Here is a 16,725-nt window from a genome sequence, read left to right on the forward strand (position 1 = left end):
TGGATGTAAAAAGTGCTTTCCTCCATGGTCATTTGTAGGAAGAGGTCTACATGTTAAAACCTGTTGGCCTTGTTGATAAAACTTGTCCTAATCGCGTGTGCCTTCTTTGTAAGAGTTTATATGGTCTTAAACTGGCACCTCGGGCGTGGTATGATCATCTTACTTCTTACATGTTGACACTTGGCTTTGTGGTTTCTATTGCTAACTCATCCTTGTTTGTTCAATCAGTTGATTCTTCTTTGACTTATCTATTACTTTATGTGGATGACATAGTTCTTCTTGGACCTAATTTCTCGTATATTCATTCTTTGAAAGCTCTGCTGGCGTCTGAGTTCCAGATCCCTGAATTAGGTCGCTTAAAATACTTTCTTGGCCTAGAAATTGAAAATCGTCCAGATGGCCTATTTATTAATCAAGCCAAATATCTCACTGATTTGCTCATCTCTTCTGGGATGTCACCTGCCAAATCTTGTTTGACGCTAATGTTAACTACGTTGATCTCATGCTTCCGCTCCACCTTTTTTGATGTGACATTTTACAGACGTCTTGTTGGATCTCTTTAGTATCTTACCTTTTCACAACTCAACATTTCCTTTGTTGTTAACTAGGTCAGTCAATTTATGCATCAACCAACTGTTCTTCACTTTGCTGGGGTCAAACGTATTCTCCGATATCTTGGAGGGACCCTTACTCTTGGTACTATGTATAAAACCTAGCTCCCTCTCTCTTCATGCCTTTTGTGATGCTAGTTGGGCTAGCGATGCCTCTGATCATCATTCAGCCATAGGTTTTGTTGTTTTTCTTGGATCTAATCCTATTTCATGGTCCGCCAAGAAACAGTCTACTGTCTCTCGATCTTCTATAGAGGTTGAGTACCGCACACTTGCAAATGCTACTTCTTATCTTTTTTGGTTGAGACAATTGTTATGTGATCTCTGTATTTTTCTTTAGGATCCTCCAGTTTTGTGGTGTGACAATATCTCTGCTATCTCCCTGACCAGTAATCCAGTATTTCATGCTCATACCAAACATATTGAGCTTGATTATAAAAAGTGGTTCACAAAGACATTGTTATTCGTTGTGTTGCTTCCAAAGATCAGCTTGCAGGCTTGTTTACTAAAACACTATTATCTCAGACATTTCAAAGTTATCAAGCTAAACTCATGCTAGCCTCTATGTTAGGAATTTGAGGGGGTGTATTAGGTGTTTGTTTAGATCTTCTTCTTGTAACAGATTTCTCAAATAGTTACCATGTGTAGACCTCATATTTGTAGGTGTCAACCCCTTTGAGATAATTGAAAAAATCAAGAGTTTTGTGTACCATCCGATGAAACCGATAAATAGGAGATTTGATGAGATTTGGTATTTCTATGGAAGAGTTGTTGAGTATGCGACATGGGCGGTTGTGAAGGGCAAGAAGCGAATTTGGGGGACGAGGAAATTTTGGTATTGATGAATCTAATGTGTAAATTATAAAGAAGAAGCCAATCAATACTATGAGAGGTTGAGAAGGAGCAACCAAAGTTGTTTTCTAAATATTTAATTTCTACTATTCCTATCACTTAGGTTTTTGGTATAGAGTATTTGTGCAGTTGCTGATAGTTGTACATAGCATTTGCATTTGGATGGCTCAATTTAATAGCTTATTCTCATAAGGTATATGTGGGATTTAAGTTATAGGTGTGACAGAATATGAAGAATATTCTAGCTATTACAAGGTAATTGCACCACTTAGACTAACAAAGGTTTTCGTTGTTGTAATTGATTTTTTTTAGTACATATAATTGCATTTATCTGGCTTCATCTAAAACAAGGTATTTGCTTTTTTCATGTCTAAATTATGAATTATTACTTATAACTAAATATTCTAGAAGATTAACTAATTTGTTGATGAAAACCAAATTGATCTCATCTTAGGTTGTTAGATTTTTTTTTTTTTTTTTTTTGTTTGAGATGCATCATAATGGTAGGGATTTGGTGTCAATTATTAAAATTTGAATAGTATTAAAATTAGTTGTTAGGCTATTTTCACAAAAATAATAATAATAATAATAATAATGAATTTTGCCATTTTTCTAAAATACAATTTCATTTTAGTCATGTATCCAAATCACCCTAATTTATGACACTAGGAACTCTACAAACTCAAGGGAGGCCCATTTTTTAAGAATTGAGAAAGTTGGGCCAGACCGCAATGTTGAAGCACAAATGGGGCCCATTATAAAGCCACCGACGGAGATTTAAAACGCACGTGGGAATTACGTTGTTAGATTAAATTGTCTCGATTTTCAAACGAAGTAACAAAAATAAAAAATATGTTTCAATATATATTTTTTGGGAGTTACGATCTCAGTAAAATAAAATAATAACGGTATTAATTTAAATATTGAATTTTCGTATGTGTCTCATTTGTATCGTCCATTATAATTTTTTTTCATAAATATCGTATGAGACTTATAATTTTATCAATAAAAGTCTCAAACCTTCATAAGTGAATCAATTTGGACGTTTAATTCGAATCTTTGTTAATCTGATATTTAAAACAAAAAATTCATACACATGCAATGATTGATGCATTGAGATTTTCTAGGATAAATTTAATAAATGGTACAAATTAATTCACTTATGATATTTTAAAAGTTGAATTGAAACAAATGGGTTTCGCACGGAATTTTTCCAAAAGAAAAAAAATTGAAGTGACTATAAATTGATTCACTTATAAAAGTTCAAAGTTATGCCATTATTAGTTTAGATTTTTAATTGATAAATCTTAACTCCGTTTGGTAACAATTTCGTTTTTTGTTTTCGGTTTTTGGTTTTTGAAAATTAAGTCTATTTTCTCTCTATTTCTTATAATAATTTACATTTTTTTAGTACAATGGTTGAATTCTTAGCCAAATTCAAAACAAAAAAAAAAAAAAGACAAAAACAAGTTTTTAAAAACTATATTTTTTTTAGTTTCAAAATTTGACTTGGTTTTTTAAGTAAATAATAAGGAAAGAATTTTGGAGGTAAAAATAATACCTATAGATTTAATTTTTTTAAAAAAATAAAAATTAAATAATTGCCAAACACAACTTAAAAATTTAAAGGTAGATATTGCTATTTTCAAAAGAGTTGTTTTTAAATATAGAAAAATAAACTAACATATTTACAAAATATAGTAAAATTTTAGAATTATCAATGATAGATGTTGATAAACATTGATAGACTTCTACCAGTGTCTATTAGTGATATTGATAGACACTGATAGTTCTAAAATTTTATTATATCTTGTAAATATTTTTAACAATTTTACCATTTGAAAAAAAAAATCCTTTTCAAAAAGAAGAATAATTTGTTATATTCTTCAAAAATATAATATATATATATATATATATATATATATATATATATATATATATATATATATATATATATATATATATATATATATATATATATATTTGTTTAAATAACGACTCAAATTCCTTTTTATAACCACACAATTCCACTTTCATGTTGTCCTCAAATTAACTGGTTTTTGGCTAAGAAAACATTTCACATTGAAAGATTAATTTAATAATAGTTATTAAATTAAATTAACTGAAATTGATTTAATAATTATTGAGGAAGAAAAACTCAAACTCTATAGGATATGCAAAAGAATAATTTTGTTTTCTTCATCTCTCAATCACTCAATCTTTATCCCATCTTTTATCATCTTCTTAAGAAGAATTTATTACACAACTAATTATCAATATATAATATATATATATATATATATATATTCAAAGGTATTGAAATTAAATGTGGGATAGAAAAGTCGAACCTTTAACCTCGAGATTGATATTACAAACACTATATCAGTTAAGCTATGCTCATGTTGGTATCTAATTGTCAATATTACCTAGAGAGTAAATGACATTCTAGTGAGTAGTCTATGTAATCTAATAAAATTTTCGTAAATAGTTACTATTCGTGAGAATTAAATCAAATTATAGTAATTAAGCTTGCAAGTCTCCTTAACAATCTTGTCTGTTCATATGATTTTTAAGGATTCAATCTTTACGATTCATAACTCAAATTTAGTTCCTATGATTTAAAATTTTTCAAATTATTTAGGTGCGTAAAATTTAGCATCTTTGACATCCTCTTCTAGGCATTATTTGATTTGGAAAAATATCTTTACACGTTACATTCTCTCACCTTTTGACAAAGGTTAACTTGTGTATTAGTAAATCCTTATTTACTATTTATTACCATGTTTCATCATTTCTTTTCTTCTTTATTGTTTATTATTTTTTACCACGATTTAGAATAATCTACATCTCAAATACAGACTATTTTAACTTATCGATTATATTGTCTCATAAACAAGTAAAACTATAATAACTCACTCAACACGCTAAACATAGCTAAAGCAGCACCTTAGAACATAAAGAGAACAAACTCTGAAATTATTCCATAGAGAGGGGAAAAAAAAAAAGAAAGAAAAGAAAAAGCATTCTTACACAACAATGGAGTGTGAGAGAGAAGCATTAACCTCCCCCCTTCCCTTCAAAGCAAGGAACCCCATCTTCATCTTCCTCACACTTCCAAACCCTTTTTCACCCAACAAATCAAATCCCCATTTCTCCATTAATCACTTCTTCTTCTTCTTCTTCTTCTTCTTTCTAACCCCAAAATTTTCCCTGTAAAAATGAGTCTCAAGCTTCTCACAATCTCCTTCCTTCTAACATCCACTTTCCTCTCTTTTCTCTTCATCCAGACAAAATTAACCAAACCCATTTCCGCCATTAGACCTCTAATGAACTCCATCTACTTCCCCAAATCAAATCTCTCATATCCCCTCTCTTTCGCCTACTTAATCTCTGCCTCCGCCGGTGACGCTGCCCGTCTTAAGCGCCTTTTGCCGGCGATCTACCATCCCGCGAACCACTACCTGATACACATGGATCAGGGAGCCTCCGATTCGGACCACCGCGAAATCGCCAAGTTCGTGAGCCGGAATCCAGTTTTCCGGCGAGTTGGGAATGTTTGGTTGGTGGGAAAACCGAGCTTGGTTACTTATAGAGGGCCGACTATGCTTGCAACAACTTTACATGCGATGGCGATCCTTTTGAGGACTTGCAAATGGGATTGGTTTATCAATTTGAGTGCCTCTGATTATCCTTTGGTTACTCAAGATGGTATGGTGAGTGAAAATGGATGTGTGGTTTTTGGGATTTGATGATGATGATGATGATGATTTTGTTTTTGGTGAATTTCTGTTTTGTGTTTGTTTTTATTGATTGATTGATTCATCTGGGTTTGGAGGAAATTTGCTTGATGATGTTTATTTTGGGTTTTTCAGATATGATTCATGCTTTTTCTGATTTGCCAAGAGATCTCAATTTCATTCAACACTCAAGTCGTTTGGGTTGGAAGCTGTAAGACTGATTTCTTTTCTCAGCTTCTCCTAATTCTATTGTTTTATTTATGTTTAAATTTCATTTTGGTACATAAACCCTTTGAAGATGTTTCTTGAAAAGTAACCATTTTCTATTACATTTATTTTGATTTCAATAAATTAAAAGGTGCAAATTTAATTCCTATAATTGGTAAAACTAGAATTTAGACATGGATTTTATATTTAGAATTTGATTCCGACTGAACCTCTAATTTTTAAAGAATGAGGGATTTATGATTAAATTTTGACTTTTTCAAGATCGTAAGGGACCAAATTTGTAATTTAACAAAAAGTTAATAATACTTTTTTTTTTTAATTTTAAATTTTTTAACTAATAATTGACCTTAAAGTATGTAGAAACTTAAAATCGAGTATTGAGTAAGCATTTTTTTTAAAATATTATTTTGGTTCCAGTATCGATTTTAGTCTTTATACTTCCATAAATCTTAAATTTAGTCCTTACTACTAATTTGTTGTTGATTTTTTCGATTTTTTCGATTTTTTTTATTATCTATTAGATTTTTATTATATACTTTCATATTATATTTCATTTTGTAAAAGTTATTTTTAGTTAACCGATTTTGATCAAAATTTAATTTGGTAGACTACATTTAAGATTTATTGAAGATTCAAGGACTAGAACTAAACATTTGATATTACAAAGACTAAATTTAACAAATTTCAAAGTAAAGGACAAAAATGATGTTTTAACTTTTTTTTAAAAGTAATTTAACCAGATCGAAATTGTTCTTAAATTCTTAAATAATGCTTACGTGTCTAACAACCCATGAATTATAAGTAGTATTCATGCGCTAGTGAATTTTTCCAGTAGATTTTTTTATATGGTTTTTTATTTTATTTTATTTTTGAATTCATCAAATATGAGTTGAGAAATCAGGTAATGAGTTTATTTGGAATAACAAGAAAAGTTATATATGGTTCCTATGGTTAGATAAAATTCTTAAACTTTGTTAACAATTTTCCTAGATGATAGGTGAAGTTAGCTCATAAAGAAGTATATATCTTAACTAATTGAAATGTCGATTGGCATTAAATAACACGAAAGTTACCATTTTAGTCTTTGTTGTTTGTTCTAATTTAATATTCTAAAATGCTCCTTTTATTACTAGATGTTTATAAATGAATACTCCAGTCTCTAAAATATGTCATTAATTTGGAATTTGTAAAACTAAAGAGAGCAAATTGAAAACCAGATATATATTTTTTAAATGTAAATATTTAATGATAAATATATATCTGAAATTTGAGATTTGAAAGGTTGAAATTTGTTATTTCAGGAATAAAAGAGGGAAACCTATCATAATAGACCCAGGGCTCTACAGCATGAACAAATCAGAGATTTGGTGGGTTATTAAACAAAGGACTCTCCCCACTGCATTCAAGCTCTACACAGGTTTGTTAAGCATTAAATAGCTTATTAACTTTGATTCTTACTATATACTGAAACCATGTGAGACTCCTTTTAATGATCTTAAACAGAATTAAATTAGGATTATCATATTCTTAGGGAACAGGTGGCATTTTAGTATAGTAACCATGTGAGACTTCTGATGGATCTTAAATAGAATTAAACAGGATTACCATATATTATTTGGGAACAGATGACATGTGAGCTAATTAAATTATTGTTTACCTAGGGACTAGATATTGTTTGTTCTGGACTTACCTGAACTATTATTTTTTATTTTATTTTATTGATTTTCAAATCTGGACTGAGCTTTCTAGAAAAGGATTGCTTGTCTCCCAATACCTAATTATCTTGATAGAAACTTTAGATTTGTAAATTTTGAAAAATAATAATTTTACGTTTTCTAACAACTGTCTTAATCAACTTAATTATATGCAAGTTAACTAGTTAAGCAATCATTTGAGCCTATGATCTTTACTAAGTAACTTACGCTAGAAGCCAAAATATCCAAGCTCAACTAATATCAAGTGTGTGCTATCAATCTCGAGGTCAGAGATTCAATCACCCACCCTACGTATTGTAAAAAAAAAAAAAAAAGCTAGAAAATTATAAAGGAAGAAAGGAAAAGCTAAGAAAAACATTATTTTTTTTTTTAATGAGTGAGTCAATTTTTAACCTTAAACTTGAAATTAATGTATTTGCAACTAAATTGAAAAATGACTCATGATCTAACAAATATAGTACACAAAATTCAATCAACAAGACAGAAATACCTGAACTGAACCCTAAACTTTTTGAACCTAGTTACAAAGTCATGTTGTTAGAAAGTAATTGAACTTAGCAATAAAATGTTGAAATCTTATTGAAGATATATGTAAAACGACTCAAATCGATACCTACAAAAGCAATCTTGTTCAACCACAATAGTACTTATAGCTAATCTTTTAATCTTATTCTAAAAAAGATTTAAATTTGTAGAAGGCATTCAAGTTTAGGATCCAATTTAATAAAATTGAAATCCAAAAATTAAATCAACACCTTTAAAAAGGATGTTCTCATAATTCATTTGTTAAAAAGTGGTTGCTTGTTGTGGTTAGCAACCTAACCAAACAAAACGAAACGAAGTCGTTTGGTGTGGAATTGGAATGTCATTTTCCACTTTGACCACAAGGTCATTTAAAGAGAAGAGACGGTAGGTAAAAGGGAATTATTATATGGGTTTGGGCATTCCATCACTCTTACCTACCAGCATGTGGTTCCCATATTCATTTAATTTTCTTAATGGTTCACTTCACTCCACAACCTTCACAAGTTGGGATTTTTTGGTGATCCATTTGTATTGATACTAAAATTAAAAGAGTCACTAAAATTAAAAGAGTCAAAGTAAGCCGAGCTCAATTGATATAAAAATATGTTAATGACCATGAGGTATGTGGTTTGAGTCCCTAAATTCTAATTGTATGAAAAAAGGACTAAAATTAAAAGGTTGCACACATATAGGACACGAAAAGTAAAACATTGGCTCTTTTGGGCCCATATGAACTTAGGTTGGTGGATGAGGTACCTATTACCGTTACCATTAATGTTGGGATACCTTGAGAGAATTTGTTATCTGACGCTCTGAATGATGTAGCACATGGATCTAAATTATACCCGTATTTATATAATTTGCATTATTTACGATTTTGGCTCGGTGTCCACTATATACATTCTCTAACTCTATTAGTGTCTCTGAATATGTAATATGATGTTTTCCCTCTAATAATAAAATGCTCTCTTCCTCTGTCGAACATAGCTAACACACAATTAGTGAATCACGTAAATTTGTGTATCGATTCTCTATTGTATAGTTTTTTGTTTTCCGTATTTGTCGATTCCATAATAATTATAAAGATAAAATAAGCACAAAAGTTTGGAAAGTAAAATAGTACATTATTCAATCATTTAAGCTCTTGAGTTTCTTTTTTGGCAGGTTCAGCTTGGACAATACTATCAAGATCTTTTGCTGAGTATTGCATAGTGGGTTGGGACAATCTCCCAAGAACTCTCCTCCTCTATTACACCAATTTTGTTTCCTCTCCAGAGGGATACTTCCAAACCCTAATCTGCAACTCTGATGAATACAGAAACACCACAGTTAACCATGATCTTCACTACATCACTTGGGATACACCTCCCAAGCAACACCCCCGCTATCTCGGCCTTGGAAACTACAAGAAAATCGTCGCGAGCAACCGTCCCTTTGCCCGAAAGTTCAAGGAGAACGACCGCGTTTTGGACAAAATCGACCGCGACATCCTCAAGAGACGCCATGGCCGATTTGCCTACGGCGGATGGTGTTCGGGGAGTGGGAGATTTGGCACTGGGTCTTGCTCGGATTTTGAAGCTGATAACTATGGTGTTTTGAAGCCTGGACAGGGGTCTAGGAGGTTGAAGACTTTGCTCAATAGGATTCTTTCTGTTAGGTACTTCAATAAGATGCAATGCAGATAGATAAATACTATTCTTTGGCTGGCACTAGTACTATATAATGCATGAATAAGATCTCTAGTTTGTTTGACTTTGTAAAAGAATAGATAAAAAGGGAAGGAAAAAAAAAAAAAACCGTGTTTGTACTTCTAAATTTGGTTCAATTTTCAGGGAAAGTAATGCCCAAAATGCTTCTTGGCTTGTTTAACTGTACTGTTTGTTAAAGGCTGTCTGGACGTTGAATTTAGAGTTCATATGCCTTGAAGTTCGTATACTGAATTTATATCTGTGTTCGGAGTGTAGAATTATTTGATCTGAGTTTATATGTCTGTGTTTGGGGTTTGGAGTTGAGTTCATATATTTGATATATCTAATATAATTTTTTTTTTTAAACTCTAAATAATCTTCTTTTATGATGGCTATTTTTGTTTTAAAATTTTTTTATTTAATAATTCTACCCATTTTTGTGTTTGATAAAATATGAATTGCATTTTTTTCTTTTAATTTTTAAAGTGTTTTTTTTATTATTATTTTTTTTTTTAACGAACAACAATTAACTCATTACATTTTTTACAAGAATATAGTTAAATAAAATGGAAAACCAAAGAAAAATCAAAACTTTCTATTTTTAATTTTTCTCCATGAATTTCATCTTCTTTTTCTTCTTCCTATGGTTGCTTTGAATTTTTACTGTCATGAAATTTTTTAATTGGGAAAAAAATCTCTATTTTATACATTATGTGTTACATACTATTCAACTACATACATACTTTTCCAAATATTATTATCACTAATTTGATATGTGAATTCAATTAAATAAAAATATATTTTACAAATTTGTACGTATAAATATTACACTTAACGTAGACAATACTATTATTTATATAATCAACAATATTACAACATACTTTAACAGTCATCGGTCTTACAACATAAAAAGTGGTTGTCGAAGTTGATTATTGAAGATGATTTTCGCTGGAGTTTGTCGTTGGAGCTGGCTGTCGAGACCTGAAGTTGGTTGCATGAATGTGGTATTAGAGTTGGTAGCCAAAGTTTTTTGTCGGAAGTGGTTTTAGGAACCCAAAGTTGATCGTCGAAGTTGGTTGCACGAAAGTGGTTGTCGAAATTGATTATCGAAGATGATTTTCGCAGGAGTTTTTAGTCAGAGGTGGTTGTTGGAGCTCGAAGTTGGTCCATGAAGGTAGTATTGGAATTGGTTATCAGAGTTTTATTGTCGGGGGTGGTTGTCAAAGCCCAAAGTTGGTTGACAGAGTTGTTCGCTTGAAGGTGGTTTTTGACAAAGTTTGTAGTCGAAAGTGGTTGTCGGAGCTTACAAAGAGGATTGTCAGAGTTGGTCATCGGAGTTTGTTATCCAAGGTGGTTTCTGAGCCCAACATTAGTCATTGAAGTTGGTCGTGCGAATGTAGTCATCGAAGTTGGGTCACCAAAATTGTCATTGGAGGTGGTTGTCAAGATCTAAAATTGGTCGTTCGAGTTGATCGTCGAAGTTGTAATCGGAGGTGGTTGTCGGAGTCCGGAATTTGCTCCAGAGTGTGGTATCGATAGTCGTCGACAGTAGCTGATGGGTGGAGTTATTAAAAACATAGGAAAAATGGAGAGTTGGGGTGAGTTGTATACCGATTCAATTCCACCAACATTACCAAACATTGAGTTGGTATTTAACTCCAACTCATATTGGTGAGCCAAATATCCTCTTAATATTTTATATATAGTAATGACAAAATTAAGGCTCTTAATTTGTTTAAGGACCCTTTTTTCTGCGGCCTTCAAAGTTAATTTACTTTTAAGAGGAAACTACACAATTAAGTATCATACTTATAGCAGTCCATTCTCAAATTTCTAAAAATAAAAAGAAATATTCACATTTAGTTTCTTAATTGAACATTATTAGTAAGACGTCCGCTACTTTTTAAAAGATTGAAGTTTCAACATTTCACCTAACATTTATAGTATAAAATGATAATATAAATATCCATGACATCTTTTCTTGTATGAAAATTATATTCATTATTATTTAATTAATTTCGATAAAAATAATTGACTTGATTAAAAATTTACCGAAAATATAGAGTCTAAATTTGAGTCTTAATTTGTTTGTTGTATATTTCCTTAATTCTTATTTAAACATATAAGCTAGAATACAAATCACTAATTAAAAGTATCTAACATCTCTTCAAAACTTATCCCTTTTTAGTTGATAGAGAATACTTTTTTACTCACTTCTCCATTCCCACACCTAAAAGAGATTCAAGAGAAGAAAAGAACACTTTGTCTCCACATTTAAGTCCCTAATTCTAACATAGAATGTGTTATCTTTTTTAAAAGTAATAAGAGCCATAATTCATATATGATCAAAATAATTTCATTTTAAAGAGAGGACTGGACAAATGTCTAAATTAAATATATATTCTTGAGAAACGTCTAAACCTAATTTTTACTAAAAAAAAATGTCTAAACGCCTAAATTTTTTATTTATTTAATTTCAAAATGGACTAATGAACTCTTCCTAAAATCTATACATTAAAGGATATTTAAAATGAAATCAAATTTAAAAAATCAAATATAATGAAAAAAAAATCAAATCTCTTATCCTATACTAATCAAATCAAAACTAAGTAAGGAAATTTAAACTCAAAAACTAGAATCGAATAACATTTTTTTGGAAGAATAAAAAGAAAGATCACACCATAGAAAAGTAAATAAATGTTATCTTCAAAAACAGAGAAATACCAAAAGCTATTATCTTTTTGAAAGCATAAGAAATAAAAGCATTTATCTTTACATCTCTTTGAATCTCGTCTCCTTTTATCTCATAAAGGATTTTTTCTTCCTCCCACTTATCCCTTCCAAGAGAAGAAGGGAATACGTCAAGTTACATTTAAATCTCCTACTTCTCAATAGGGGTGTTCAAAAACTTCGATGATCCAAAAAAATCATCCAAAAAAATCGATCAACCCAACCCAACCGTTTGGGTTTCAACTCATTTGGGTTGAGTTGGGTTCAAATAAATGAAAATTTTATAGGTTAGGTTGGTTCATGGATTCATCTAATATAACCCAAATCAATCCGAATTTATTATTAACTTTAAAATGTATATTTTTTATTACTTATAACACAATTATTTATACATATATTTATTTTACTTTTATTTAATTCCAATAATTTTAAATAATTTATTTTTCAATGACTCTTAACACTTTAGATAGAAAATTTTCACTGTCTAAATTGAAATTAAGTTGTTAATCTTAATTCAATATATGAAAACAATTAAATTAGACTTTTACATATTTACGTTTTCTTCTTAGAATTTTTTTTTTAAATAACTGACATGATTAACCTCAACCAATCCAACCCAAATATTTCATGGTTGGGTTGGGTTTATTTTTTAATAAAGATTATTTAGGTTGAAAAATAAATGTGTTGAATCTAAAAAGTCTTTCAAACAAACCCAACCTAACCCTTGAACATCCTACTTTTCAATGATTAAAATGTTAATGTCAATAGAAATATCAAGGTCTCAAAGATCAAATTGTTATATATTTAAATAATTATAAATTACTAAATATGAGAATTAAATTGTTACCTTTTCTTTTGTAGGATTGTTTAAAAGGAAACTTGGAGTCTATTATTATTATTTAGAAAGTAGGCTTTTTCTAGTTGCACCAACGGTCAGTCAACGTGGTCGGCGGTGTAAAAGCTACGGTCAGTGCTTCCATAAATGCTGTAAAGGTGGGGGTTCGCAAACCCACCACCCAACGGTCTTTTTTATCTTTAACTTCATTCTTTTGTTTTTTTTTTTTTTAATACAATACAATATCAAAACTATACTCGAAAATTGATATATTCTGCTACCAAAGTCAATGGTAGGAAATTATTATTTTTCCTCAAAATAAATAATATAATTAAATAAAGCAATAAGCAATAAGTACATCATAATTAACCCCAAAATAAGAGGTTAACCTCGTTGTGGTGGTCTGAAACAAAAATAATAATCAATCAGAAACTTACCATCGTCCATCAGATCATTTGATCGGAAAGCGATGGCAACCGCCGGAAAAAATTGGCCGGAACCGACGGCATGTCATCGCGAAACCGGGGATGGCGGAGGTAATAAAATCCGAAACCCAACGAAAAGGCCTTAAATGGCACAGCATAGAACAAAAGCGACGCCCCTAAACAAATCACCACAAATATTCCGGTGGCACGTGGGTCCCTCCAATTAAACAACGCTTCCAAACGCTCTCCTTGAGCCGCCACGTCACCCAACAACACCTGGGCCCTACCTCCAAGTGCCCGTAGCCGGTCGTATCTGATCCGAATCTGGTCAGCAGATCGTGCGGTGGGGAATCCATCGAACTCCTCATCGAGTTCGTCCGTACTTACGAAGTCCACGTAGGACAATCTGGGGTCCATGCTGTGGGAATTCCGGTGACGGTAACGGAAACGGAAAGTCAGAATTAAGAAAGCGTACATGAAGATGGTTGGGAGGATTAAGTTAGGGCATAACACGACGGCGATTAAGAGGATGTGGATGAGGACGGTGGTTGGTGGGTGGACCCACGTGCGGATTTCGTCAAACCATCGTGCGAGTGCGACGGCACGTGAGAGACAACCGATGACACGAAACCAATTGGCTTTGCTTCTTCGCATGCTCCACACGTGTGTGTCTGAGTCGAGCATGTATTGAACCACTTCATGACCCATGGCCGGTTCAGACCGAGCGAGCCGAGTTGTTACGATTCTCATGGCAGTGTGGCGGAGGATGTCTTGTTGGGTTGGTCCGAATGGACGGATGTAATGCATTCTTGGGAGCATTGGAGTTGAATATGATTGGATTAAGCTTAGCCATGAGAAGCTGGAGAATCGAACGGCGATTTCGAGGTCTCCCATTTTCTTGGCGCCAGTGGGGAGTAACACCGTAAGGGAATATGTGGTTGAGTATACCTGATTAATGTCAAGAGTCGACAATCGGATTCGGACCTTGCCGACACGTAGGTCTTTTCCGGGTTGTTTGGATGAAACGCCATTGTTTTCACGGTTGTATCTACCATTATCAAAGACACCAATTGTGAGGACGGTGCAAGGGTCGTATACATCCCATGTGTACTGTTCGTTCCAGCGTGGATTGAACCGGTCAAGGATCGTACGGGTTCGAACCCATTTCGGGCCGTATTTGGCCACCACGTAAGCATCAATGGTGCCACGTGTACCGTCCTTGGTTTTCACCGGGAGGAGATTACTAGCGCTGCGAATTCCAACTTCTAAGAGTCCGATTGGCGGTTTCGCTAACTGTTTTGCGGCGGCTCTAACATCGCTGGTCACGTGCGCTGCTTCGTCTAGCACGTGATACCCGCCTTCTAAGCAGATTCGGAGGTGGATCCTCCCGGTGTAAGGGCGGGTTTCATCTCCAACTAGATTGAACCATCGTGACTTTGTGTCCGTCCGATCGTCGGTTCTCTTCTCGATGCTTGCCATGTGGATTTTTGCCTGGCCCACTGGTTGTCCATTTGTCACATCTTCTACTGTCACTACCAAAAACGGCTCAAACGGCTCGGCTGCTACAAATACCAAATCCTCGTTCCATGTGGGATTAGTCGAGCCGACAGTGGTCCTTCCCGTTTTGAAAACTTGTGGACCAAGCTGACCTTTGACGTAAAGCTCGAGGTTCCGAGCCTTGGGTTCGGACTCTGAAGCAAACTGCAAATCCTGGGTTTGGATGACCGTTAATCTCAAATACCACAGCTTCGGAGAGAGATAGACTTTGGCTCGGGTTTCTGGTATCAATCCACCGGAATCCGACTGCCAAGCCTCTTGAAACGCCTCGTCGGCTTGAGTTCCTAACCATACAGCGAGCATGACGTCATTTCCCGGCGACTTCTCCGATTCCAGAGAGTACCATTGCGGAGCTAGAGGACTGTCCGGCGGTACTCTTTTTGGAACTTCCTGCAGATCAAACGACACAGTTCCCAAACAATTCTCCGTTTTCTTGTCATCGTTTTCTTTCTTTTCCTCCGCCCAAACAGAAACTTCAAGAGATGTGGAGTTCAAACCTTCTTTATCGAACGCGAACACTTGATCCCAATCTTTCTCGTTTTGGCTCTTCGTTTTGATACTGTGAGTTCCAATCACGAGCTTTGCGTACATAGGGGATCCGCCATCGGAAGATTCTCTTTTCGCTTTTACGACGCGAACGTAGAGAAACGGCATTCGATCAACAAGATCGTACGCACCACGGCTTCGATCGTTCGACATAGAACGAAGCTCGAGATCGTTGACGGTTAGATCTGCTAGTTTCTCCGTCTCCGATTTCGCCTTCTGTATTTGCTTTGGCTTTTCCGTATGTGCAATTGGCGGATTCTCCACTTCTACAGGCTTCTCCGGTTCAACTGCATGGGATTCCTCCGGTTTAGGATTTTCCGGCGGATTTTCGTTGGACTTTTCCTCTGCTTTTGGTTCTTCCTTCGGCTTATTTTCTTCTTTCTTCTCCTCTTCCTTGACTTTCGATTCCTTTCCCTCTTCATTCTCCGGCGGATTCTCCTCAGCTACTGGAGTAGTTTCCGGTTTCTGCTCAGATTCAGCAACAACACCACCAGCAGGTGGATCTTCATCGATATAATAAATCTTGAGACCTAATTCTCCCTTAATCTGAGAGAACACACTACGTTTCTCTAAAGGATAGTAAATAAGCGATTCAGATCCAGATTTCGCAAAAGTACTTCCAGCGACCTTAACCTTACCAAGAAACGTGCTTCGTTTCCCTGTCTTCTTGTCATTATACAAATTAACCTCCAAAATCTCCGACGCCATAGCCTCCATGTCGTGGACGAGAAACTCGTGCTTCTCGTCCCACTGAGGATTCAGATCTCGAAATTTCGTTTTCGTTCGTCGCCGTTGGCCTTCGAAATCCACAATCGCATAAGCACTGGCCGTTCCTTGCCCATCTTTCGGCATCAAGTTCTTGGCGTTACAGACCTCAACGAAGACCTTCCGGCCACAACTCTCCGCCATTTTTAACCTCGAACAGATTCAAACTTAATACAAATATATAAATCAAGAACAGAGAAAGAAAGTAGAGAAATTGAGAAAGAGAGATTAGGAGAAAGTTCAGCGCTACAGTTTTTTCCTATGGAAAATGAAAACGGAAGATACTCTTTGGAGGGTTTTTAAAAGAAGAGAGGAAAGTTGAGAGGCGCCTGGGCCACGTCAGCAATGACACGTGGACGCCAGGAAGATTGTGGGGTCCACAATGAGCCGTTACAAATGGAATCGTACAAATTTTCCTTCCACGCTCATAACGTGACCTTGGACTGGACTTACTGCATTGATAATCACAGTTAAAAATCCTGCTTTAAATTTTAATCTCTTTTTTTCGTGT

The 16,725-nt window shown here is 33.9% G+C and overlaps 2 protein-coding genes across 2 annotated transcripts; one reads left to right on the forward strand and one right to left on the reverse strand.

Moving 5' to 3' along the window:
* Window positions 1–4,414: 4,414 nt before the first annotated feature.
* LOC120074345 (beta-glucuronosyltransferase GlcAT14A) lies at window positions 4,415–9,601 on the forward strand. The gene is made up of 4 exons (XM_039027439.1): window positions 4,415–5,171; window positions 5,336–5,411; window positions 6,730–6,845; window positions 8,833–9,601. The coding sequence occupies exons 1-4, from the start codon at window positions 4,682–4,684 to the stop codon at window positions 9,351–9,353; spliced, it is 1,203 nt and encodes a 400-aa protein (XP_038883367.1). The 5' UTR covers window positions 4,415–4,681; the 3' UTR covers window positions 9,354–9,601.
* Window positions 9,602–13,131: 3,530 nt separating this feature from the next.
* LOC120072748 (FT-interacting protein 3) lies at window positions 13,132–16,468 on the reverse strand. Its single transcript, XM_039025227.1, has one exon. It carries the CDS (start codon window positions 16,356–16,358, stop codon window positions 13,368–13,370), a length of 2,991 nt encoding a protein of 996 aa, XP_038881155.1. The 5' UTR covers window positions 16,359–16,468; the 3' UTR covers window positions 13,132–13,367.
* Between the last annotated feature and the right edge of the window lie 257 nt (window positions 16,469–16,725).

The sequence above is a fragment of the Benincasa hispida genome, chromosome 3 (genome assembly GCF_009727055.1).
Source record: "Benincasa hispida cultivar B227 chromosome 3, ASM972705v1, whole genome shotgun sequence".
Taxonomy (NCBI): domain Eukaryota; kingdom Viridiplantae; phylum Streptophyta; class Magnoliopsida; order Cucurbitales; family Cucurbitaceae; genus Benincasa; species Benincasa hispida.

Bases quoted from the DNA above. Each gene is read 5' to 3' on its own strand.
- LOC120074345 (XM_039027439.1), top strand. From the start codon at position 4,682: ATGAGTCTCAAGCTTCTCACAATCTCCTTCCTTCTAACATCCACTTTC. The intron at 5,172-5,335 runs GTATGGTGAGTG...TGGGTTTTTCAG, and splicing joins TCCTTTGGTTACTCAAGATG to ATATGATTCATGCTTTTTCT. The intron at 6,846-8,832 runs GTTTGTTAAGCA...CTTTTTTGGCAG, and splicing joins TGCATTCAAGCTCTACACAG to GTTCAGCTTGGACAATACTA.
- LOC120072748 (XM_039025227.1), bottom strand. From the start codon at position 16,358: ATGGCGGAGAGTTGTGGCCGGAAGGTCTTCGTTGAGGTCTGTAACGCC.